Here is a 24,898-nt window from a genome sequence, read left to right as displayed (position 1 = left end):
GCAATTAAACTCACCAGTGAAACAAATTTACAAGTCAAAGAAATCCACATTTGTTATTGTCCATGACCAGGGCCCCACAAACTTAAACTCCTATCCCTGCCCAACCTACAGCCTTATTTACATACTGTGTTGTATTGTGTGTCTGTTTTTGAATGAAGTTCCATCCTGTTTTGTGTATCTTTCTTTGTGACAGTCTTGTAGTACAGGCTAAGACTGTCCATATTAACTCCTCCTCAAATAATCATATTCCTTTTTGTTTCCTTTTCAAGACTCAAATCATGTTGTAATTTACATATCAGTCTTTTATAGGTGTCAGTTAGGCAGCTGATGGGTCTATTTCATTTTTTTCCCTTCCCTTCTTTTTAGTATTTGTGTTCTTGTGACAATTTCTCCCAATTTCTGTAACTATATGTATTTGGTTACCTTGGCTGAGGTTCTTTTGCTTACTAGCAAACTACAGCCATTTTGATGGGTGTAACATTGTTATGTCACAATCTGTCCTTTGCTGAATTAAGCCTGAGTGGCACCAACACTGTATACATCACTCGTGTGTGGATGGAGTGGATTGAGAGAAGAGTAGCCTATCATAGACGCTGAGTAGTTGGGTGTAAAGAGAAAGTTAAAAAAGTAAAAGAATAAAGAAAATAACAGATAATATGGAAAGTATAGGCCCAGAGGCTTCTTTGCTGTATAGCATCAGTGTAACTGTTAACTGTGGTACAATGAGTCAGGGCTCAACGCAGTGCCCTTCTTTCTCTTTCCTCGATTAGGGACAACCCTAACTAAAACAAATGTTTTGGTAAAGTACGTATGTAGCTATGTGGTCCCTGTGGAACCCACAGCCAAAAACCCAATTTACTCTAGTCTCTCCAAAGCAGTTGTAACAACAGATGATGGAATATTATGTAGGTGAAACTTGTCTGGTTTTAAATTGGAAGCACACATCAGAGAAACCAAAGAAGAATCATGTTAATTCACTGAAATAGTTTTTAGAACATGAGCCAGAGCGTGGCTGAAGAGTCTTACAGTGCTGCTCTTCTCTGTATTGACAATTAGTTGATGTATCGAGAGTGTCCTGTCTCAGCTCCCTAAAGCTGTCAGTACAGGAGAGGTAAATCACTACACTGTTGAGGCGCACAGCCAGCAGGGTGGAGATTTGATGGAATTTTTATACGCTGATTATGTCCACCCCCCTTAATGCTTATTAAAGGGGGTTAATCTGTATTCACATTGGAGAAAGTGCTTATCTGGAAGACAGAGGCGAGAAGCACAGCTATGCTGCCATGTCACTCTGGCTAGCATAAAAGTATTCCACAGCAGCCTAGAAATGTGCCTGAGCACAGATAGGGACTTCAGAGGCCTTCCTTCTGCATAGTCTCCCCTCGCCCCCACCTTCTCCTCCTGTCAGTCCTCTCTCAAACGACAGAGTATTCTCTAATGCAAGTATTTTGGTGGTCGTTGTGGAACAAAGAGAAATGGCTTTAGCTATGACTGAATAAAAAATGCTAAGTCTGTCTCAAACTGTTAAAGTTATATTTTATTCAGACAGACCTGAAATGTTTATTTTATCTGAATAAAACTATTGTTAGCAGTAACTATTTTAATTCCACTTACTGGTATTCAGTTGCCTAAACCTTCATGTAGTAAATAAACTCTGAACTCTTCTGACATGCATGCTCCACAGATTTTAATTGTGTTTCTCTTATTTTAAAATCCTAAAATTCAGTTCATGAGAGAGAAAATTGTATGAAGTAAGCTTAGGTAATGTTGATGATGCATGTCCTGTTAGCAGCCTCTGTAATCTATTGTGGGAGTTTCCTCTCCCTGTCATCTGTGTTACGACGTCACCCACAGAAAAGCCCCCTCTCTCACCCATGCCTGGGCCTGTTGTGGAATCAACCTGAATGAAACAGAAAAGAGAGGAGGAATGTTCAGCCTCCTCCTCTCTTTAATCTCCATCTGTGGAACAAATGAGCCAAATTACTAACAGCTCTCCTTCTCTCTCTTGAGTGAACCAGCTCTCTTTTTTCCTTCCTCTCTTTTTATCTCGTTGGTATGAGGTGATTTCCAAAACTCTTGCTGCTTTTCTGCATTTCCTGTCATCCACTGAAGTTCTTACATGCTTAGAACTCTCGATTGCGCTTTGTCATTGTGGTCGTTGGATGAATGAAGGTGAAATAGATCCTTCACAGCCATCTCTCACTTTGAGCCAGGGAGTTTTACCAGCTGCTGACAAAGAGCGGTCCTTGTTATTTATAGATCATTGTAATGGAACAGGCCACATGCATTGCTTCTGGGGAGCCCTGCTAGCTTAAGGATCAGTAACTCAGCCTCTAGGCTTGTAGATAGAAAATTCAATGTGATTAATGAGCCCTCTGCCTGTTCTAATCATTTTTTGGCTGAGATTTAATCATAAATCTGATAATAATTCAGCAGCAAAATAAGAAAGATGAAATGAGTTTTCCCTCTCATCAGGCATCTTGTCCTTGAGGAGCACATGACGTCTCCACTTACACAAAGCAAAGCAATATGCGATCCTCATCATTGCACTTTTTTTTTTTAATTTTCATGAAAGGCGTTGGACGCAGATGGACATCTGCATCCCTTAGTGAAACCATCAACTATCTAGCTGTGTAAGAAAAGGTGAACAGTTGAATACATAGCTGTTGAAGTACAAGGGCAAACTGGGCAATAATGAAAATACAGTGTATCTTATGTATCAGATCTTAATAATGGAAATAAATCCTGGATGTTTGCTATGTATACTAGATAAAACTTAATATCTGGCATTGTCTTTTTTTCCTCCGTCTTTTTCCTCTTTCTGTCTTTTCTGACTTTAGTGACATTCCAGAGAGTTGATGGTGGTCTGATGAGCAATGGAAGGTGAGTTTCCTACCAGACACAAAACCGCAGCACCAAACTGACTATCAGTATTTGAGCGAAATATCTCAAGCAAATGAAAATATCTTCCCATCATTATTGTCTTTACACTATTATCTCTACATGTCTCAACACTTTCCTCCACAGTCATGCATAAAGTCTACAGCAAGCTGCTCTTGATTTTAACACTGATAAATGACTGATAGATTGATAGATAACCAATACTTGTTTGTGTGCCTACCATGCAAACTGCCATGCAAATATATATTTCTACCACATCTCCATTCATGCATCGATAGATGAACACATAAATCTCCTCAACAGAATTAACAGAAACAATTTAAGCAGAGAGTGCTTTTATTTTGTCATTTATCTTCCGCTGCTGGCTAGAAGCAACCCAGAAGCCCTCTGGAGTGATAAATTTGCCTGTCACCTTGCGTGGGCGGCTGGGATCTGAGCACATGTAATAATGTAAAAATAATTACCCAGGGGAGAGGTGTGTGGAGGTGCCCCGCTTGCACCCCCCTATATAGCCTGCTCCATTTCAGTCTGTGTTACTGAAAGAGAGAGGAGCCACAGAGAACAGGGCACATCTCAGTGACACCAGTTACTGAGTCTTTGTGGGTATTCAAGAGACTCCCTTGAGAATCCCAGGCTTCTGTCTATCTACTACTTATCACACCTTACTGGGTAAAACCTCCAGATCTCAAACACTCAGCAAGAGACTGCCAACTAACTCTGACCCTGTGTGTCTTTGGGCTTTGGGGAAATTTGTGTGCTCCAGAGTCTGGTTGCAGCATTTTTATATTTATGCTTTTGTATGTTTATTTTATTTTTTTCCCTTACTGTGTGCATATGACTGGATGCCACAATGGACAATTTTGCCTATATTGTTCTGTGAGCTGCCAGCAGGCTCTCAACGAATTAGCCACGCCACTTGTCATGCCTTTTCTCATCTACTTTCTACTGCAGTGTTTTTTCTTCAATTTTCCACATAAGTGGTTCTGATTCTCAGTCCAGCGAATGGGATTTGAAATGTCTGTATTTGTGGTACTCTATATTTGTCATATTTTTGTCAGTAGCAGCGACTGCCACAATTTTCACAACACTGGAATAGGATGCAGTCTGGGACTCTTATTCTAACGCGAGCGTCTGATCCGTTAGTCACTCTAGTGCCATCAAATCCCAGATGTTGCAACTTCCCCATCTGTCCTGAGAGTGAAAATGTGTAGCAGAGTATCAGAGGAAAATGTGTTCATTTGTTACATGAGATGTTTATTGCATTAATTAGACAATAGCAAATGAAGCCGCATCTGTTTCCAGTTTCTCATTGGCTCCTGCCAAATTGCACTGACTGAACAATTACACTTAATCGATCACAAAATAAATGATTCATGGAAGATGAATAGGCTGCAGATTGGTAGACCTGGACGATTTGACTTTGGCTGCTCAATTGAAATTGATAAGAGCCGATAACGGTTCATTCCTTATCCCCCTGCCAATAGGCAGATGGTAATTAGGAGCTAGTAATAACTTCCTATCTCAGCACTGATCAATATTTTAGCAAAGCAGATTCACTCTTTATAGGCAGGGAGAATTGGCTGGGTATTGCACTGAACAGGTTTCACTAACACTGTTGCCATGGAGATTCCTTTTCATCCCACAATCTGCACACTAAATGACAGCATGTTCCCTGAGAGTTAATCTAGAAAGTAATCTGGGTTTCCCATTGCTGTAAGTTTTAGGTAATTCAAGACTTTTAATCCAAGTTCCATTCACTAGTCCGTGGGATCATAAACACCTGATTTATGAAGTTGCTCTGGAATTAATACCTCTCACTTGGCTTATTTATTGGAAGATCAGTGTCATGCAGTTAGGCTGTATTTATGGATTTCCTACCCATCACAAGTTACTGAAATGTCTAACAGGAAGAGGAAACACTACAAATCAAATTTTATCTGCCAAGGTTGCTATTTATCCAAGTTAAGTGTCAACTTTTCATTAGACATATGACTCAGTGTCCACCCCCCACCCGCTCCCCATTACCCTACTATCTCACACATACACACGCACAAATATAACAAATATCCTCAGTAGAAATCAGTCTTATTCTAATTATCCTTAGCACAAATACTACTGTGTGATGAATACAAGGACAATGCAGCCATTTCCACTGTCAGTTCCTTGTCTTTCAAATGGTCTTTCTCTAGTGGGCTGGGGGAGGACTTGCTGGAGCACACATAGCAAGTGAGAGCGGTGATGAGACAAAAGCATCGTCTTTTACTTTAGGCAGTGTACGTACATTTGTGGTGCAATCTTGCTGGAGTCTACAAAGAACAATGCCCTCTCTTTTTCAGCTGCTTTTAGTCTGACAGATGCTAAGGGAGGAGGGATAAAAAGAGGAGGTGGAGGTGTATTGGGGAAAATAAAGGGAAAAAAAGGGGTTAGGAAAAGATGGTATGGCGCGAGAGAATGATGGCAGTGTGGGAACATGGCAGCCAGAAACAGAGGTGGAAGGATGGGGAGAGATGTATTACCCTATAAAAGTGCATGTGTCTTATGCACAGCCATCAATTTGAATGACTTGTCTCCCCTAAGGGCATGTTTTGGCATACAGGAACCATTGGCAAGCTCTTAGCTTGCCAGTGGAATAGCTCTTCTCATTTAGAACCTGTGGTTGAGGGAGAGACTGACTGCAGCACTCCCATTACCTGCCCTTGTCCTCAGGGCTTGACTCTCTCCCAGTCCCTCAGAGCCAACATGTCACCCCGCTGGAGCTGAGATAGAAAGCCTCATCAGGCAGCCAGGCTGCTAACTACTCTGTTACGCAGCTTCCCAGAGTGCACATGTGTACTGTAGTCTGCTGCATACAGCACTGCTGGGCACTGACAGTGGGGTGTCCTGTGTTTCTGAATAGGTACTGCCATCCGCTTCATCACATGCGGTGCTTGTCTGACCATTGCAGGGTGTGATTTCACAGGGAAAATGAATAAGAGTCCCTTAGCAAAATACTTTAGCTGGGTCTTTTGTCTGCATAAAATGTGTTTATTTGATATCCTTCCTCTACTAAGTAAACAAGTGATTATACATTCTTAATTTTTTCCCCGTATTTTTGTTCATCACATAAAAAAGGACATTAAATTCCATCTCTCATTCTCTTTCAATTCCATCTGCGTTACCCATGGTAACAAGCCTCAGACGTGATTGTACAGTAAAGCGGCCCTAATGGCCTCCCTGCAGTCACCCATGACAGGTTAAAGTCTTAATGGCTGCTTTTTATGGTTCTCATCCCCTCAGGAGGGGCACAACACCTGTTAAATGGGGCTGCCCTCTCCCATATGCAGGCATCCCACAAGTGGGTGGGGGCATCATGGTGGGGCTAGGGCTGAGGTTTGACGTCTCATCAAAAAAGATTTAGACTGTCTGGACATCACCACAAGGGTTTGATGGGAAAACACAGCAGAATGTACATGATATTAATGAATAAGGAAACATATATATGTGGGTGTCGACGTGCGCTGCTGCACATGTGCAGAGAGCAAATGCATGCATTAGTGTCTCCACAGTCTGCTTTTGCATTAATAACTCAGAGCATGTGACAAAGACACAGCAGGAGAAACAGAGAGATAAAGGGCTGTGTTTGCCTGAAGGAATTCCAACTTTGTGGGTGAAGAAATGTATCCGCGCGGTACTTCCCCCTATCTCAGAAGTGTTTCATTAGCTTCAGAGGCTTACGGCAAGCTTATCTCACACAAACACACATTCTTGTGCACAAACTAACATTTAAACATATGTTTGATTTTTTTTTTTTTTTTTTGTCTCCCTATTGTCTCGCTGCTGATTGCTGTCATATTTTTTATTCATTATTTCTAAATCCAGTAACATAATGCAGAATTAAACCATGCATAATAAGGAATTGGGGATGTTTTTTGTACAATGAAACTCCGGTAGTAATGTAATTTCACAGCCAATGTTGTGTTTGATCCTGTGTTTCTACTCAGCCGGCCAGGACTGTTGAATGCCGGTGACCCAGGCTACCCCTGGTTAGCGGATTCTTGGCCAGCCACCAGCTTGCCTGTCAACAGCAGCTCTGGGGGACCCAATGACTTGAGTAACTTTGGCCGAGGAGGTGAGTGCCCTTGTGCTATCCCAGGTGCTTTGAGAAAGAGACTGTGAGAGATGAAAGATGATGACCTGCCTTCCTTTCTGTTCTACCAGAGCTCCTGTTGTTCATCATGTACATATATGCATCCATGATGTATACATATATGCACATTGCGTTTGTGTTTGGATATACATTTATATATCACATCAGTGGACAGCTAGAGCATTAACAACAGGGCCTCCACTGTCACCAGGCTGAGTAATAGCAAATAATCCAGCTTGGTGTCATATCCCATTCCTCAAAGCAAGAAAATGTGAGGGGAGAGATGGACAGAGGAGTCAGAGGAGTAGTGGGTGGGTGGGTGTTTGAAAGGATGGTCTTGAGCAGCCAGTCGTGAAGGACAGGCGCAGCTTGACTGGTGCAGATGCGGACATTTCCGCCATGGCTCTACATCATCTCCCCTTCACTGGGCATGCAAACCATGCACTATGGAGAAGGTCTGCTTGCTCTTTCCCTCCTTTCCTCTGTCATCATACACACATGCAGAGCAGCAGTATTATCCCTCCTGTGCAGTATATGAACAGAGAAGGGAGGGGAGTGAGAGAACCACACATGTGAGGGGAACAGGGCGCCTCAACTTGGACGCAGAGGGATTTAATACGTGAACAACTGGGGTGATTTTTTTTTCAATAAGATTAACCTGTTATGTGCTCTTTCTTAAGATGTGAGCTGCCCTGAAGGCACCGAGACCCAGACTGTAATTCTGTAAGACTAAAGGACCATGTGCACTTGAATCTCTGGTCCCTCAAGGCCAGACATACAGTCGGATAGTCCGGTTCTCTTTATCTGCCATAAAACAGACCAGTTTTTGTTTAAATACTGCAGGGTTACAGGTGAGGAGAACACTTCTTTTAAAGTGCAGCTTTCCTATACTCCCCCTCCCTTCCTCTTTTCCAGATCTCCCCACAGGTCAAGGGGATAAGACAGGCACCATGCTCTCTGATGGAGCCATCTACAGCAGCATAGACTTCACCACAAAAGCCAACTACAACAGCCCTGGCCAAACATCCCAGGCCACTCCCTATGCCACCACTCAGATTCTCCACTCCAGCAGCATCCACGAGCTGGCTGTGGACCTGCCAGAGGCCCAGTGGAAGGCCTCACTCCAGGCCAAGCAAGAGATGGCCAACCTGGGCTACTCCCTGCCTGACAAGAATTCCTGCAACAACAGTAAGTTGCTCTAAGAAAGTGAGCATACCCATAGCAATTTTGTGGATGTTGTTGCCCTCATGTGTGGGAGATTTAGCAAGTTTTTATACAGTATATGATAGTGTGTCAGCTACAACAGTTATTTTCATCCTGTGACATCAAAAACAAAGTCAATTAACCAAAATCACAAACTACAAGTTTACAGTTGTAATAAGACAGCCATTTGGTATTTAAACTTTTCCACCCAAAGTCTCTGAAGCCTTCCTAACCATACCATGGTGGGGCGAGGTTGTCTTCAAAAGAGTTATTTTTCCCCAGGCAGACATCATCTTGGTTACTCTCCAAGGTTGAATAAACATCTACTGAAGGAGTAGTGCAATTAAGTCATACATCCATTTTCTTTCTGGGTTTTCATGATGGTACCACTCCTCCTTCAGTTTCAGAGTAATAGCCAATCCCTTTTAACTCGACCAATATTTAAGAAAATAATGCCAGTGAATTATTGTGGATTTGATATGGGATTTTTAAATCAGAGAGGAGTTACATACTTAAGGTGTGATGAGAATTCCTTGGCTGTATTCTAATACATATTTATGATCACATTTTCCAACACTCTAAAACAGATCATTTATAGTTTTCACGTCCGCCTAATACAATGAATGCATTATTAGAAATATGATGCATATGATTATGCATGATTATATCTCACTGAAGGAGGCTAAATATTGAATTAGAATATCTCTGCTATTGCGTCATTTCATCCATTTCGTGAATTGAAAAGAATAACGCTAAGGTTTGTTTTTTTTTCAGATCAATAACAAATAAGTCCAGCGCGAAGTTTTTTTTTTTTTTTTTTTTTGGATCAATAACAAATCAAATAAGTCCAGCAAATGTACCGTCTGTTTCTTTAGTGAAAGAAATATTAAATATGTGCAGCTTACTGAATGTAAGAGTCCTGAATATATCCTGCTTGCTTGATGCTCTAACTGCATGTTTGCATGTGCTTGTGCTAACTGCCAATCACCTGATACCACTGTGGTTTTTGCCCTTTAACCCCCACTGTAGCCCTCCTTTTCATTCCTGACTACCGATTGGCCGAAGGATTGTCTAATAGAATACCACACAACCAATCACAAGATTTCAGCACCACCAGCTCTCACAACAGCTCAGAGCGAAGCGGCAGTCTCTCAGGTTGGTTTACGCAGCGGAGAATTTTATGAAGTAAACTGGGAAACACTCTGGGGCTCTGCCGCTTGACTTTATGATTGACAGATGTCTTAATTGCTTCATTGATCTTTTATTTGCATGTAAAAACCTGATATTCAAGATTTTTCTTTTCTTTTTTTTTTATTAACATAGTCCTTTTCCCTCACCAGAGATGCTTTGCTCACTCAGCTCCCCCCGCTTACAGTTCATTACATATGAACACTTTTTTATTTGTTGGTGATTACGGGGTTCTGAGTATAATGGTTACTACTGCACGTAGCCATGTTGTGATATAGGATAGGAGTTGGACAAGAGTTATTCGAGTATAAAAGCAGGACATTTAAATCAGAGGGAAAGAATAGTACTATGATCTTAAAAAATATGGCTGCAAGTGCTGATGCTGGGTTTCTGCCTTCACTGCCAGTCCTTGTAAAGGCTTCGTCTCTCACTGTGTGACTGAGAAGATGGGAATAGGGGGAGAGCAAGTCTTTCAGACAGAGTGAACTATAAAGTATACACCAACACACACTCTCACACACACACACGCACACACACACACACACACACACACATACAGACACACACACACACCATTAGAGATGCTTGGCTGGGTAAAGTGGCAAAAATACCTCCCTTTCTCCCTCTTCCCCTAATGGTTGCCGACTACACTAAAACCCATGTTCAGAGAATTACAATGTCATTTATAGGACACCAAGGCAGCCCTCAGCCTGCCTCCCCTCCACTCTCCTCTTTTATCTAGTTACAAGCCACTGCCTTAACTGGTCTCTAATTCAGTGCTCTGGCACACAGTGGGCTGGAGAGAAGGATGTGAAGTGGCCATGCCTTACAGGCAGATTCTTCCCATAGACATGCAGGTTACTGAAGGCCCCTACTAAGCTTAGCACATGCTGTATTATGATTTCATGAGAGGAAGAGAAACATAGAAAAAGATACATTCTTAACAGTAAATGTACAGTGTAAATGTTGAGTATATGCTTTAAAGGAATATTTCAACATCTTGCGAAACTATGCTTATTCACTTTCTTGCCCAGAGTTAGACGAGAAGATCGTTACCAATCTCATACCTCTCTGTTAAATATTAAGCTACGGTCACCAGCCAGTTACTTTAGCATGAAGATTAAAAGCAGCTAAAAAAAAGCTAATCTGGCTCTGTCCAAAGGTAACTAAATTCACCTACTAGCACCTAGCCACCCTTAAAACTATGCACAGCTTGTCATTTTTACACTTGGGTTTTAAACAATTGAAAACAACTCAATGAAATTTAGAGGTGCTAATAGGCATATTTTTTTTACCTTTGGACAGAGTAAGGCTAGCTTCTTCCCCCCGTTTCCAGACTTTATTCTAAACCAAGCTAACTGTTTCCTGGTTGAAGATTAAGGTTATTGTCAACAGAAGGATATGAGAGTGGCATCAATCTTCTTATCGAACTCTCTGCAAGAGAGCAAATAGCTGAATTTCCCAAAATGTTTAACTACTTCTTTAAACGGCTGTGAGATAAGTAAGAATATAAATGTTTACAGTATGTGGATATTGTGAGGGAGATGGAACAATTACATTTTTTTAAAGAATTCCCCTTGGTTAATTACCTTTCACTTACTCTTACACAGTATCCCATAACAAAAATGATCACAGGAATGTATTATGCATGTACAGGCTAGTACAGACTCATACCTATTGAAGGAATAAGTCAAACATGTTATGGTAAAAAATACATATCTAAATAAGACTGATATAATAATTCATATATGTATTAATGATACTATAAAAGTGAGTTAATTTACAGAAGCTATGATATTTCTTAGAGTTGTTGCTATACTGAATAAGGGATGAGCACCAAACTGAGTTCCTGTCTCTACACTATATGTCTTCTGTACAATTTGAAATTTGAATCAGCACAAGCTAAACTTTGATTTAGACTTCAACACCCAAAGTAAACTCAGCATTTGAAGCGGGGGGAGAGTTACAGTGCCTTGCATTCTCTCTAAGGAGATGGAAAGAATAATGAATGTCACGTTTGTAAGAAGGGAGCAGGATGAAAAGGAACAGAAATAGAGCAGCTTTTATGGCAGCATGGATCTCCGCTGGGGGCATGAAGCTGCTCATTAAAACCTTTCATAGTGTAGGGGAGAAGAGGTAGCTTATCTTATCCATAGTTTTCTGTAGCCGTTAGAGACCCTGAAGTCTCCCCGCTCTCCTCCACCCTCACTAGCCTGACTATGAGGCTAAATAGTCCATGATCATGTGAAGTCCAAGGTTGTGTGTGACCTGTTGTGCTCCTGCACTCCCCATATGTGTTGCATCTCACCTCATTATGTAACATGTTGGGTTCTTTTAGGGTTCAAGCCCCGAAAGGGCATAAGCCTATTGTTTTTTTGTCAGTTTATAATTATTTGTCTTCTGCCTCGGCTCAAATTGCCATGAGCTGATATGAGCTACAAACATGAAACTTGGCCAAATAACTGGAAATGATGTGCAAGTACTTCCCAAAAAACTTGAGCCCAATCAGCCAAAAGATGCCGCTGTAATTAAGGCCAATTTTGTAATGGCCTAGCTCCTCACACCGTAAGTCCGATTGACTTGAAATTTGATACACAAATCCAGCTTAATGTGCTCTACAAAAAAGCCTCCTGGACCATAAAAGTATGTCATGATGGATTTTCCACCATTTTGATGTTTTTTTTTACTAAAATCTGAAGTGACATCTTGATTGGTACATGTGGACATGGCCTTTTGATCATTTACAATCTGATGCCTTTGCTCAATTTGCTGTGAGCTGGAACGAGCTAGAGACATGAAACTTGGTACCATAACTAGAAATGATGTGCTAATGCTTCTCATGAAATATGATTACAATCGGTCTGATGGTGGTGCTATAATTAAGTCAAAAATTTGAAAAATTTGAAAGGCCGATCCCCACACACTTCAAATTTAACTCTCATCTACAACTCAATATACTCTACAAAACACTTTTTCTATTCATCATAAATCTGGGTATGTATCTTCAGGCTCTCTTTTGGAATAGGTCTACCCAAGCATTTTGGGCCTGACCCATAGGGGATGCCAAAACACAGTGGACAGAATTTCACCAATTTAGGTGTGCATTCTCTGGGGGCAAAACAAACCCTGAAGTGACATTGATTGGTCTGAGTGGGTGTGGCCAATCATATATTTGCTCACTAACTCAAAATACCTTTGAGCTATCCTGATTAAACTCACTTGAGATATCCTGTGCTAACTCCTGAACATACCCACCAAGTTTCATTCAAATCCCATGAACGGGAGACAAAAGGTGAAACATTGAGTGCGCAGTTATTGAAATGCTGCAGGCTTTGTGATAATGAAACAAGTGTGTGATTGGTCTTACTCCTTCTTTAAGCAGATTTAAACTAGCTGAAGTGACTTTGCTCGGCTTTATGAAGTCTCAAACCCGCTCATTGATGTTTGTGGCCTTAAATTTTGGCCGACTGAGCCTCTGTTGAGTGCAAAAGGGCTTGGAATCGGCGCTTGTCGCTATATTTTGTTGTTGTTGTTGTTGTTGTTTTTTTTGTTTAACCAAGTTAAAAATGATGATAGATGACTTTCAGTTATTTTGAAGTCCTTTTTGAAATTATTCTCCCAACCATAAGTTATATCTGGCTGCATAGTCTTTCTAGAGTCTCTGCTCTGTGGTTTTCCCCCTCAGCACATACGCACCCATTGAAAACAAAGCAAGCTCAAGGCTATGCAGCCCTACAGTTACAGGCAGGGACCGCCCAAACCTTGGGTATAAATATCCAATGCTGAATCTAAATTTAGTATGAGTTCTCCTTTGAAGAGACGCCCAGTTTTGTCAGAGGAGATTGGTTCGTTGTGTAATTCCTGTATAGCTCCTAGCCACAGCCTCTCTCTCTGTATTTTTCATATTTGGGGTGAGCTTTTATACTTCCAATGCCAGTCCATCCTTCCCTGGAAGAGGCTCATTTACAATATTGATGGCTGGTCTTGTGTGGAGAGACTAAGGATGATTGAACAATCACGTCAGCTCACCATTTATTGGTAAAAGTCAAGCATCGCCCAGAGTTACGATTAGGAAACCCAATTACCTTCGGACTATACTTACACTGTCGTCTCGCCTGCCTTGGGCTTACAGTTATTCCCATTATTACGTCCATTCTTTATTTATCTTATTCTGACACCTCTTCTATCCCCTCCTGTCCGATATTTCCTCTTCTGCACCAGCATTTTTACTATGCTCATATTTTAAATTTTTCCTGGAAATAGATTTTTAATAGTATTATATTTAGAATTTTCTGTACTTGAAACATATTATACAGCATTTGTGATTTCTCTGCCATCTGGCTTCCATAGATATCAATTGAAATGTACCTCATTGCTTCTGTAAGTTTCTTTTGATGACAGTGGTCTACTTTTTACTGTGCCTGAGTCAAGTCAGTTTAGTAAATTACATTAGAGTGCATGATATTACATTGCACAAGATGCAATATTGGCAGCTTTTTTGTGGCACTGGGAAAAGTGATTACAGGCCTTTGGCAGAGAAGGCTAACCAACAGATGACAGATACAAATGTGTTCAACAGAGTTTCCTAAAGAGGGCTTTGACTAGTCTGTTTGGCTGGTGTCATCAGCTTGAGGTATTTTCTGGATTGAGATCTAAAGTTCTTACTGGTAGGGGCAGTTCAGCCTGTCACAGATGGATTTATTTATGCAAATACTGTCTCCTTACTTTGCTTCCATATGCACAAGAAAGGAAGCATGATATATTACATATATTTAAAAAAAAAAAAAAGTAGCACTCCAAACTGATTGTACAGTATAGGGTTGAACAACTTGGAGATAATTTACAATATGTGTTTAACCTTATTTTGAGACAAAAATTAATGCAATACAACAATTGTATGGACAGCAAGTGTACTGTATGCAGTGACAAAGAACAGATTGTGTGCTTAACGATGCAGAGATCTACTCGTCGTTGTCAGTAATGCTAAAGAGACACATTTGCGTTATTACTGCCAACATGAATTCTGTGGATGTTTCCTGGTGAAACAGGTGTAATTTGTTTCAACTGTCTAGATAAGTGAATTTGTCTTTCTCAACCCTTTATTGTGGAAGTATGATGTATAAACCAATCAGACACAATTTTTTTTAATTTAAAGAAAAAAAAAAAAAAAATATATATATATATATATACACACACACACACACACACACACACACACACACATATACATATATAAAACCAGTAGCTGGTTTTGATGTTGTGGCTGATCTGCTTATGCCAATGATGTTCAAAATATGAGGCATCATGTATCTAAACATCTATGTATGTACTACAGTATATACTATTTTTTAGTTTCTTTTCCTCTGTATCTGGATATTTAAGACCTGATTAATAGGTAGAATATATCACTTTGTCAGCAGAAAGATTAATATGCAGATCTCTTGATAATCACTTGATTGAGGTTAAGGTCTTTTTTTGTAGCAAAAATGAAGAAAATCCCCTGGTTCCAGCTTCTCAGTTGTGAGCATATGCTATTTTTTTCATATTTTGTGTTAGTACACTAAATATCTTCGGGTCTTGGACCGTTAGCATTTTATACTAAATACTGACATTTTATAGACCAAACGATAGCTGATTTATCGAAAAAAAAAAAAAAAACATTTAATCAATAATAAAAATAATCATTAGCTGCAGCCCTTATGTTAATAGGGTTAATATGTTCTACCCATTGATGTACACAAGCCAACAGTACCTCAGGTCTTTAGTTGTTTTAATTGTAGGGACTGAATTGTCAGCAGGTAAAGTTAAATTAGGAAAGTAGAGAGCTCTTGCCTCAGTGGGAGTTGTAATAATACATGAAGACATAGGAGCTAGTAGCAAATGGTAAAGTAACCATCCAAAAACAGATGTTTTCTTTCCCCAATATATTTTTAATGATTAATAAATTGTCAGTAGAGGAAAATAAAAGACAGCACTAAAACGTACTTTAAGCTACGGTTTATAAGCCTCAGAGGGAAATTTTCTTTTGTTTTAAATTGTATGATGATCTGTCCCTAGTAAAAGTTCATTTTGCTCCAATATGTCTTCATGAATATGTGCATACTGTATGTACCTCAACTTAAAAACAGATTTGGCTTGAAGCCAAATGTGTTTTAAAGAAAAAAAAGGTCTCTTCCACAGTGACCAAATCGTATAAAACCAAGTATTGACCTGGCTGGCAGATTTATAAAGATGGATGGGACAGAGGCAAACCTGGTGTTGGAGGGATATGAGTGGAAATGGATGGGGTTAGCGGCACTCTGGTGTAATAAAAGAAATGAAAGTAGTAATAGACTCTCAGTAAATTCCATTAGGGACACACTGACACTACACAAGCCATTCATTATGATGATGCTGTGAAGTGAGATATTTCATTGTGGAACCCAAAGCCTGGTGTGAAAGGGGACACTGAGGGATGGGTGGAGCACAAAGGTCTGCCTCAGCCTCATTTACTGCCGTTCTCTCCTGTTTCTATGGAGATGTGAGGCTTTTCAGCCAATCAATCAATGGAAGCATGCTTTTCATCAGGAAACCTTGAGTTTTTCTATGTAAGTACTGACAGACAAGGAGCCCATTAAAATCTTGTGTTTGAAAGTGTTTATGACTTTCCAAGGATATGTTGAAATTGAGTCCAAATGGATCTGTTATCCAAGGAACATGTTTGGACTAAATTGAGTTTCTTTAGAATACACGTTTGTTGCATGCCAAAAGCAGCTACTGTAATTTGTAATGCTGTCCCTCTTGTTTATTAGTTTTTAATTGATTTTCTTTTACAATTTATTTTTCAATTACTGTATTTCTCAAATACATCCTTTCCTTTTGTAGGTGGAAAGGGAGGAAAGAAGAAGAAGACCAAGGCTGGCTCCAAACCCACTAAAGCCAATGGGTCGAGCTGGGCCAATGTTCCCCTGCCCCCGCCCCCTGTTCACCCTCTCCCCGGCACTGAGATGGACCATTATCCCAATGAACACCATGAAGGAGGAGGGTATGTCTATACTAGGGATGTAAACAATTACGGATGTTAACAGATAGTGTGCTCTAAACAGATACAAACAACCTGATCAGATATTGAAGCCTGGCACTTTGCACAACTTGAAAGTAGACAGGAAACTGGTGAGCTGTGGTTAGGAACCATCTTAAAAGTGCATGCAAAAAGCATTTCAGGTTTTTGTCATTAGCTTTGTCATATATTTTCATAGACATTTCAGCCCAATTTTGTATGTGTATTTTGTGTTTTCCTGCTGTTAAAAACCTCCTGATCTATTTCAGTTCACTAACACTATTTCCACTCTGACCATTTATTGTTACACAGTTTTATTTGTACTCATTTTAGATTTTGTTTTTAAGGTGGGTTCAAATAAAAATCAAGTTTTTGTTATTTGAATAATATGAGTAGATGGTAAAAATATTATATACCAAGTTGTTTTGTATATTTTATTTACAGCTAAACTTATATATATACTCATGGGTATAAATGGCATTTGAATGCATAAAATGAAACAATATTGATGATTTCTAACAACAAGCCCCTCCCATTCTCAATATTAATGACTTGAGCTTGCTTATTGCTATTGTTGTACGTTTCCTCAACTGACTACCTAAGTAAAAGAGAATCTCGTGTTTTGCTTGCTGGAACAAACAAGACAGTGCTTGCCAACATGAGCAACACTACACTTTGCAGTGTGTAATAAAAGGGTTCAGCTCTGTTTTCTCTGCAGCTAATTACTGTATTACTGTACATCTGGAGAAAAGTGGAGGATCAATTTGTGAAGAGTCTCCACATACAGCCAGATACACGCACATCCTCACTGACACAGACTCTCGCAGAAACACTCATATACAGATGGTTGCAGCTCAAACTATCCGCTAATCCTGTCTTCAGTCTATGGGATGACTTCATGACTGGAAAATAAATTTGAGTTGGGGGGGGCATGTTCAAGCAGTCTCCTGCTGCTACTAGCGTACTATTGTGTAGACACACAGATGGTTTCAGATTAATCTATTTGCTGAATTCCACAGTGGAAAAAAAACATAATTGCATTGTTTCATAAAGAGAAAAGCGAGAGACAGACAGAGAGGGGGATTTATTACCAACAGAGTGTTATCAACCCACTGAGACTGAAGTAGACGTAAAAAGCTGCCAGAGTTGTTATAGATGTCTGATGCAATACCAGTAACTTATTTAATTTATCTACATATATATATAAATATATATATACACTAATTATTTTACTTTTTATTTAGTGTACTGAATTTTAACAGAATCATACATACTATATTGTATGTACAAAGTAGCAAAGGCTTATTTAATTGTTAGTGTGTGTGTCTCTCTTTTGTCTGGCAGGTACTACAGTATGTCCTCTTACTCCCATTTCCAATCTGGGAGAGTCATCTGCTTTAATAGGCTATCTGGCAAATGAAGAGTCCTGTGCACTGTAAATCTGAGGCTGCTCTTAATGGCAGCAGATTAAAACAGTTATGTCCTATGGAGTGTGCACTGACAAATTTCTTTAATGAACATTTTCTTTACGGCTAGTATTATTTCAGCATGTGTAAGCACAGCTATTAGGAAGTGAACCCTGACTACCTCAGTAATTTTACTCAGGACTGTCGTAACAGATTCTTGCAAAAGTTAGACAAGGTCACAAAGCTCTGTTACTATATAGGATTTTGTCTTAAAATATTTATATTTTTATGCTGTCTGCTATTCCCCAAAGTAACCACTTTACATTTCGAGACACTGATAACATCAGACACCCTTTTGTTGTCCCGTTTCTGTCCATATGCATTTTCCATTTTCTTCTCTCAATAAGCATAGCTTTTAAATCAATGATTAATGATGAATATATGTGGTACATTTATCATTTTGGGCGGTGTTGACCTACATACTTCAAAAATAGATGATCGGACCAGAGCTGGAACAACTCCAGTCATCAATTTATCTATTGACAGAAAATTAATCAGGAACTATTTTGATAATCAATTAATATTCATTAGTCATTTTTTAAGTGAAAATGCCAAACATTCTCAGATTTCAGGTTCTCTATTGTGACAACCTTGTACTTTTCTTTGTCTTTGTGTTTCGGAATGTACGTAAGATACAACCAGGAAGGTGAAGATGCCATTTCGAGCTTTGAGAACTTATAATGGGCATTTTTTGCTGTTTCCTGACATTTTGCAGACAAAATGATTAATCAAACAACTGAGAAAATTATCTGTAGATTAATCAATAATAAAGATAATTGATCAGACTAAACATCGGGTACCACAATTTCACACATTAACTATGAGAGCATGTGTACAGTAAGCATCTCTTCTTACCTCAGGTATGAGAGTGATGGTTGGGGCCCCCCCATGCCCGTGCAGACCTATCTTCACCAGGGCATGGAGGATGAGCTTGAGGAAGAGGAGGAGAGGGTTCCCACCCCACCCATCCGAGGAGTTGCCTCTTCCCCAGCTGCAGTGTCCTTTGGACAGCAGTCTACAGCCACCCTGACCCCTTCCCCTCGGGACGAGATGCAGCCCATGCTCCAAGCCCATTTGGATGAGCTGACTAGAGTATACCAACTGGACATGGCAAAACAGACATGGTAAACTCTGTCTGTCTGCCTGTCTATCTGCCTGCCTGCCTGTCTTCCTGTCTGCCTGTCTATCTGTCTGTCTATCTGTCTATCTATCTATGTATCTATCTGTCTATCTGTCTGTCTGTGTTAAAAGATATATTGTTATAGTTGATAATATATGCATTGTTGTCATTTTAAAAATGCTTACTGTACATTCTGTTCTGCATGTATTACTGCCTGAATTTATATTGGTCCTGCAGTATTCTTCATGTCAACTGTGTGTGCAGTGGAGATAAAGCCATTTATCATTTCATTTTAATGGGCCCATGCTACCACTTAGGCAGCTACTGTGTTTTGCTCACTATAAGAGAAACAATTTCTTACCCAGTTGTTTACTCCTCCCACACCTATAAAGCACATTCCATTGTTGTTGTGCTCATGCAAGTCAGATGAAGGCCATGCTTCATTCTGTTGGGAATGCAGCGAGAATGGGAGACTGGCATTCATTCATAATAGTGAAGTTGTGTGTGGGGGGGGCTTGTCAGGAAGGAGATGTCATGTTACCCAGTAATGACTATGTTGGTTAGAGAGCATCTCTGACAACACCAGAGGGCCAGTAATTACAACCCATTCCCGCTGCAAACCGCGTCAAAGACATTGCACTCCGCGAACAAACGCGGCTGTCAGCAGAGCAGGCTGCCACTGAGGTGACAGCCATGTGTCGACAGGCCCGGATAGCATGCCTTTGTGCCATCTACAGCAGCAATTAGCAGGTCATTGTGTTAGCGTGCAAGCAGCGCTGTAGAATTAGTGGAATTGTCCAGATTTATTCAGTACGTCAAATATGAAAGAGGTCTCTAAAATTAGCTTTACATTTCCACATACATTCTTATTTTTTTGCCGTCTTGTGGAACAGTAACTACTGAATATTCCCTCTATTCTCTATATTTATCACCCCTCCACATTGCTTGATGTATACTGTATGTGCATACCAGTAGGATAATATGCTGTCTCTTTTTCTTCCCAGGCACATGCAGGGGGGCTCTCTTCCTCCACAGGCTCCTGCTCCTCCAGTGGGCTACGTGTCAAGCACAATGGTTTCTGACCAGGAGACTGACCTGCCTGATGAGGAGGAGGAGGAAGAGGAAGAGGAGGAGGATGAAGGCTATGGAGCCAGGCATCCCCGCGGTATTGAGCACACACCAGGGTCTAGCATGGACAACCTGGACAGCTCTGTAACAGGTAAGGTGGTTGGATTATGAATTGTGACTATTGGGACTCTTCTTTGTTGGATGTTCATGTTTGTTCACCATATTGTAATTTTTTAAAAATGTATATTTAAGAGGACAATTCTGGAAAACATACCAGTTATTTTGTGTAATACATATGTATATATTTGTACAGTGAAATAGTATTATTATTAATTCTTAAACAATGTCACATTTTTAATCAAATACAAATGAATGAATACAAATCTATTCACTATGAGTGGGTAAAATGTATTCAAGTCCTATTGTTGTTGTATCTTCTTTATACAGTAAATGGATAGTTGTTCATGACATGTTCCTCACGAGTCTGCTATGTGTTAATTTTTATGCCAGCATGCTAACTGAGTGTCCCTCAATCAAGTTTTTTTGAGCACTTTTAGTAGACTCAGGGGAATTATAATTATCATTTCCAAAAAAGAGATAAGAAAGCCCATGAATTTTAAAGAGGATAGTGAGAGGGAAATTAAGAGGAGGGAGAGGCAAGGAGTGCAGGGGAGAGTGACTGTGATTTAACTCGCACACAGCACCGGAGCCAGCACCACCCATATCTTCCCGAAGAGATTTGAAATAAATTTCACATGCGGCGTATTCCATTCCAGACTAGAAGCACCATTACCATTTTTACAACTCACTGAAAACTTTTACAGCCGTCTGTCAGGGGGACATATGAAGGGCATGACATTGCAGCAGCAGAGCTGAGTTCGGGACTGCTGCTCTCATACTGACCAGGCCACACTATCCATCTGTAACCTTGAGAGTAACACTGGAGGGATATTTATGAAATGTGTGTTGCATTTGGCCATCATGTACTATAGGGGCAGGTTGTTATACAAAATGCTGGCGTAGTGTATCCCAGGGACATTATGTAGCTATCAGGTCTTCCAACAAAGTCTGTTAACAATAGAAAAATAAATTCCATTTTGGGAAATTTATGAGTGGAAAGAAACAGGGAGCGAGCAGAAAATATATTGTATCTGGGCTGAGCCAGTTGATAGAGAAAGCATGAGAATAAGAGGGTTGACAGTGCTGCTTGTTGGTCTACCCTGTCAGTGGCAGCCCTAAAGAGTAGTTTTCCATGGGATGATGGAACAGTGGTTTTGGTAGCGCTGACACAGACTACTGCTGATGTATTTAGAGGAATATAAAGCAGCAACTGGGCCCTAATCTACCACATCTCTCCTCCACTGTATTACTGTGAAGACAGCACTATTTCTTTTTATCTCTCTACAAGTCTGCCTCGCACCCCATCGTTTGACAACGCAGACATGGTCCCAGCTCCAGGGTTAGCGGGAGGAAGAGAGGGAGGATAGGGGAAACCGCTGAGATTTATTGCGGCCAACATTTTGAGGCTATACAAATAGGGGAGGGTAGGACTGAGATTCCTGTCAAGCTTTGTTTGATAGATTTGTCATTATTTTAATAATATGGAAATAGGTCTGTTTTCATAATGTTACACCGAAGGCCAGTAAATCAAACATTTTCACTGATGCCCCAGAAAAAAAGGGGCTATATTTCATCAGCAGATTGTCTGAGCAGGCTTTCCAGTTCGTTATTCTGTGCTCCGAGATAATACAACATTTTTTAGCAGTTACATGTAAATCCTGGTGTTGTGGTGGGTACTGCAGGGCTATGCCTTGCTTGAGTAAGAGAGATGAAGTGAGCACATAGGTATCAGCCAGCTTTGTATGTAGGTGGTATAGGTCATGTGAAGCTGTGATGTGGTAGCAGTGAGGCTGTTACACCTACACTGAGTTTAAAGCTGGACTGTTCTGGGCGATTACTCTCCCATAAAGCCCTTGCCCAGTTTGTGAGGAGCAGGGTCATGTCTCCTGGCGACAGGTAGAGACGCCCGCTCGTCAGGGGGAATGATTTTCCTGCTTAACGACATGCAGATTAGGGTTTCACTCGGTATAAATCAGTTTTAGTGGCAGGACGGAGCTGAGATGGATTTTACTGCCCCCTAACCATCTCCTGTTTACTGGCCCTGGTCTATCAGTTTGTGGAGCAGGGGAGGTTTCAGCCTGTGGTTTTTAGAGAACATGGTTTGACTCATGGTACAAATCTTGGTCTGGAGCAGCAGGAAAAAAAAATCACATTTCTAGGGCCAAAAGAGAACTAGATTGAATTTTTTATCAAATTATGATACAATGATCACAGCTTGATTGGACTGCTATTCCTGAGAATAGAAGTGCTCCAGAGGTTCAGCACTAGAAAGTGGCAGTTAGTACAACTGAAAAGTCATTCTGTGATGTGATTTGTTGAGGCAGTGTTCATTTGCTGAGCCGGAGGAGTTGGAAGCTTCAACGCTTTGGCTGGCACTGCCTATACTTCATTATCTGCTCTATTCTTTGTGGAAGGATTGGACCCACTGGAATTGCTGTCCTTCTTAGAGAAAAACTCTTAGAAAAGAATTTCAAAGAAAATAGCTTGGCAAGATGGAGGGCTGGAAGAAGTTACTGCCTTGGATTTCAGTTTAGCGCAATAAAAATGGGTTGTGTAAGGGGGTTCTCTTCCTAATGCAAGCTTATATTTATAGAAGTTTCCTATAATGTGAGGGAAATTTACTGCATTAGGAGTGAAAATCTGTTGTAACTTTAGCTGTTGAAGATGCAATTCTATGACTGAGTAACCAATTCTCTGACACATGGTTAAAGTTGATGAGACTTGCTGATGGGGGAAGTTGGAAAACTCTTTGAAGGGTATTACCCAGTGTATCTGGATAAATAAACCACAATCATATTACCAAGTTTTATGTCAAATTTTAAATGTGTTATATTTCATCGTAAAGAGAAGTACCAAACTCTGCAGGTGATTTATGTCTGATTGTGTTCATCTGAATCTCTGAACTCTGCCAGCCATCCTGGATTATGCCGCCTTTTGTATTATACTGACCTTTTAATAAATCCTGCTCCTAACTTTTTGTCCCCATCGCTCTCTCAACAACCTTTACCCTCACACCTCCCCAGTTCTCTGTTACACCAGCCTGTTCAATCACATTACTCATGTGTTCTGTGTGAGGGAGAGATAGTGTGAGCAGAGCACTTGGGTTTGTGCCACTTCAGCAAAGTCTGCCAAACCAGTCCCACTGAAAGCTGTCACATTAGCCGACTGTTCTGTGTTTTTGTTTGCCAAAGTGCCATATTTTTATCGGCTGACTGATACTTTTATATGTATTTGAAGTGGTACTTGCAGTAGCACAGATATATAAGCCAGAAGTCAAAAGTTGTACAATATGTACACATCTCCCTTATGTGTGTGCTTTCAGTCCCATCAAATGCCTAATTATGTTTGTGTTCATACCATGATAAGTAGGGTATTGATTTAATCTAGAGTAGCATGTGAGCTCAGGTGTCTAAAACTACAGTAGCTGTAAGTAAGATACCTTTGTAAAATTCTGTCTTTTCCTAAAATGATGGCATCTTTTAGACAGTGGTGGCTGTGCATTTTTAAACAGGGACAATAAAAAACCTGTGTGCATACCACCAAGTGTTTGATTCAATACACTGTTTTGTAAGATGCTTCATCTGTGTCACCTGAGGCAGTTCTGTAGCTAACTCTGCTCCGCACAGGTGCAGTCATTGTTCTTTATCAAAAGAAGAGCAAAATCAGCTGATACCGCTCCCGCTGTTCCACCATATACATTCTGGTGTGCGTTTACTTGTACCTTTGTGTGTTTGTGTATGGAATATATGTTCTGCGTGTGTTTGGAATAGATGAAAGAGGGCAGGCCTGAACAGAACGACTTTATAAAACCACTCACCTGTTAGAACAGAGAGGCCCTGCAGCATAATTTAAGTGTAGGAGATTAATATTACCTCATTTTTGTAAGAGAACTCAATACATTCATCCATCTAAATCACAGCGCAGATGTTCAGTATGGCATATTATATATCCACCAAGGTTATGGCCATTGAGCTGCAAAGTATGAACATGATGTGGTTGGATACAAGTGTTTTGAAATATAAAAAAAACCCAAACAAATACAAAAAAAACCCTGAAAACCGTGGTGTTCCACAGGATCCATGGTGAATGGGTGGGGCTCAGCCTCGGAGGATGACCGTAATTTCTCCAGCCATAGGTCCAGTTTGGGCAGTTCGTCTGATGGCTCCATCTTCACTCACTGCAGCTTTGCCCAGGCCTTGGTGGCCGCTGCAGACAAGGCAGGCTACCGCCTGGAGGGCACTAGCCTCAGCAAGAGAGGTTGGTGTGTGGGGACCAGCTACCCACTGCTGGACTGGAACTTCTTCCAGTGGCAGATGATTTGCTCTTTTCTGTTGTAATTGTTCCTCCTGTCATTATTGCCTGTTGTTTCCCCCATAATGGAGGCTTGTGATTCCTTCTCCCTTGGCTGCTTGAGGACGCTTTGTCCAGGTTGTGCATGGGACCTGTTGTATATGGCTAGACTGCAAGTATCTCCCAATCCTTCCCTTTAATTCAGCCCCTGTATAACTCATCTGGCTTGGACTCTTGGGTAATAACTGGATGTTATACTTGCTACCTTTTATGGGCTTCTACCAGAGTGCTTTTTCTACTAATGACAACCTTTACCTTTGTTTTCTAATAGGTTTTTGGATCTTGATTGATAACCTCTTCCTTTCTTAATGACAGCT

The 24,898-nt window shown here is 40.5% G+C and overlaps 1 protein-coding gene across 1 annotated transcript in view; it reads left to right on the top strand.

Annotated features, from left to right (window-relative positions):
• The window catches only part of robo2 (roundabout, axon guidance receptor, homolog 2 (Drosophila)), a 320,982-nt gene that overhangs the window by 292,678 nt on the left and 3,406 nt on the right, over positions 1–24,898 (top strand). Inside the window, exons 21-28 of the mRNA XM_040131075.1 lie at positions 2,841–2,883; positions 6,882–7,009; positions 7,943–8,215; positions 9,260–9,385; positions 16,283–16,442; positions 18,784–19,047; positions 20,048–20,262; positions 24,306–24,488. Coding sequence (XP_039987009.1) covers positions 2,841–2,883; positions 6,882–7,009; positions 7,943–8,215; positions 9,260–9,385; positions 16,283–16,442; positions 18,784–19,047; positions 20,048–20,262; positions 24,306–24,488 — 1,392 coding nt within the window. The remainder of the gene's footprint in view (positions 1–2,840; positions 2,884–6,881; positions 7,010–7,942; positions 8,216–9,259; positions 9,386–16,282; positions 16,443–18,783; positions 19,048–20,047; positions 20,263–24,305; positions 24,489–24,898) is intronic.

The sequence above is a fragment of the Xiphias gladius genome, chromosome 7, assembly GCF_016859285.1.
Source record: "Xiphias gladius isolate SHS-SW01 ecotype Sanya breed wild chromosome 7, ASM1685928v1, whole genome shotgun sequence".
Lineage (NCBI taxonomy): Eukaryota > Metazoa > Chordata > Actinopteri > Istiophoriformes > Xiphiidae > Xiphias > Xiphias gladius.
This window is presented reverse-complemented; position numbering and strand designations above follow the sequence as displayed.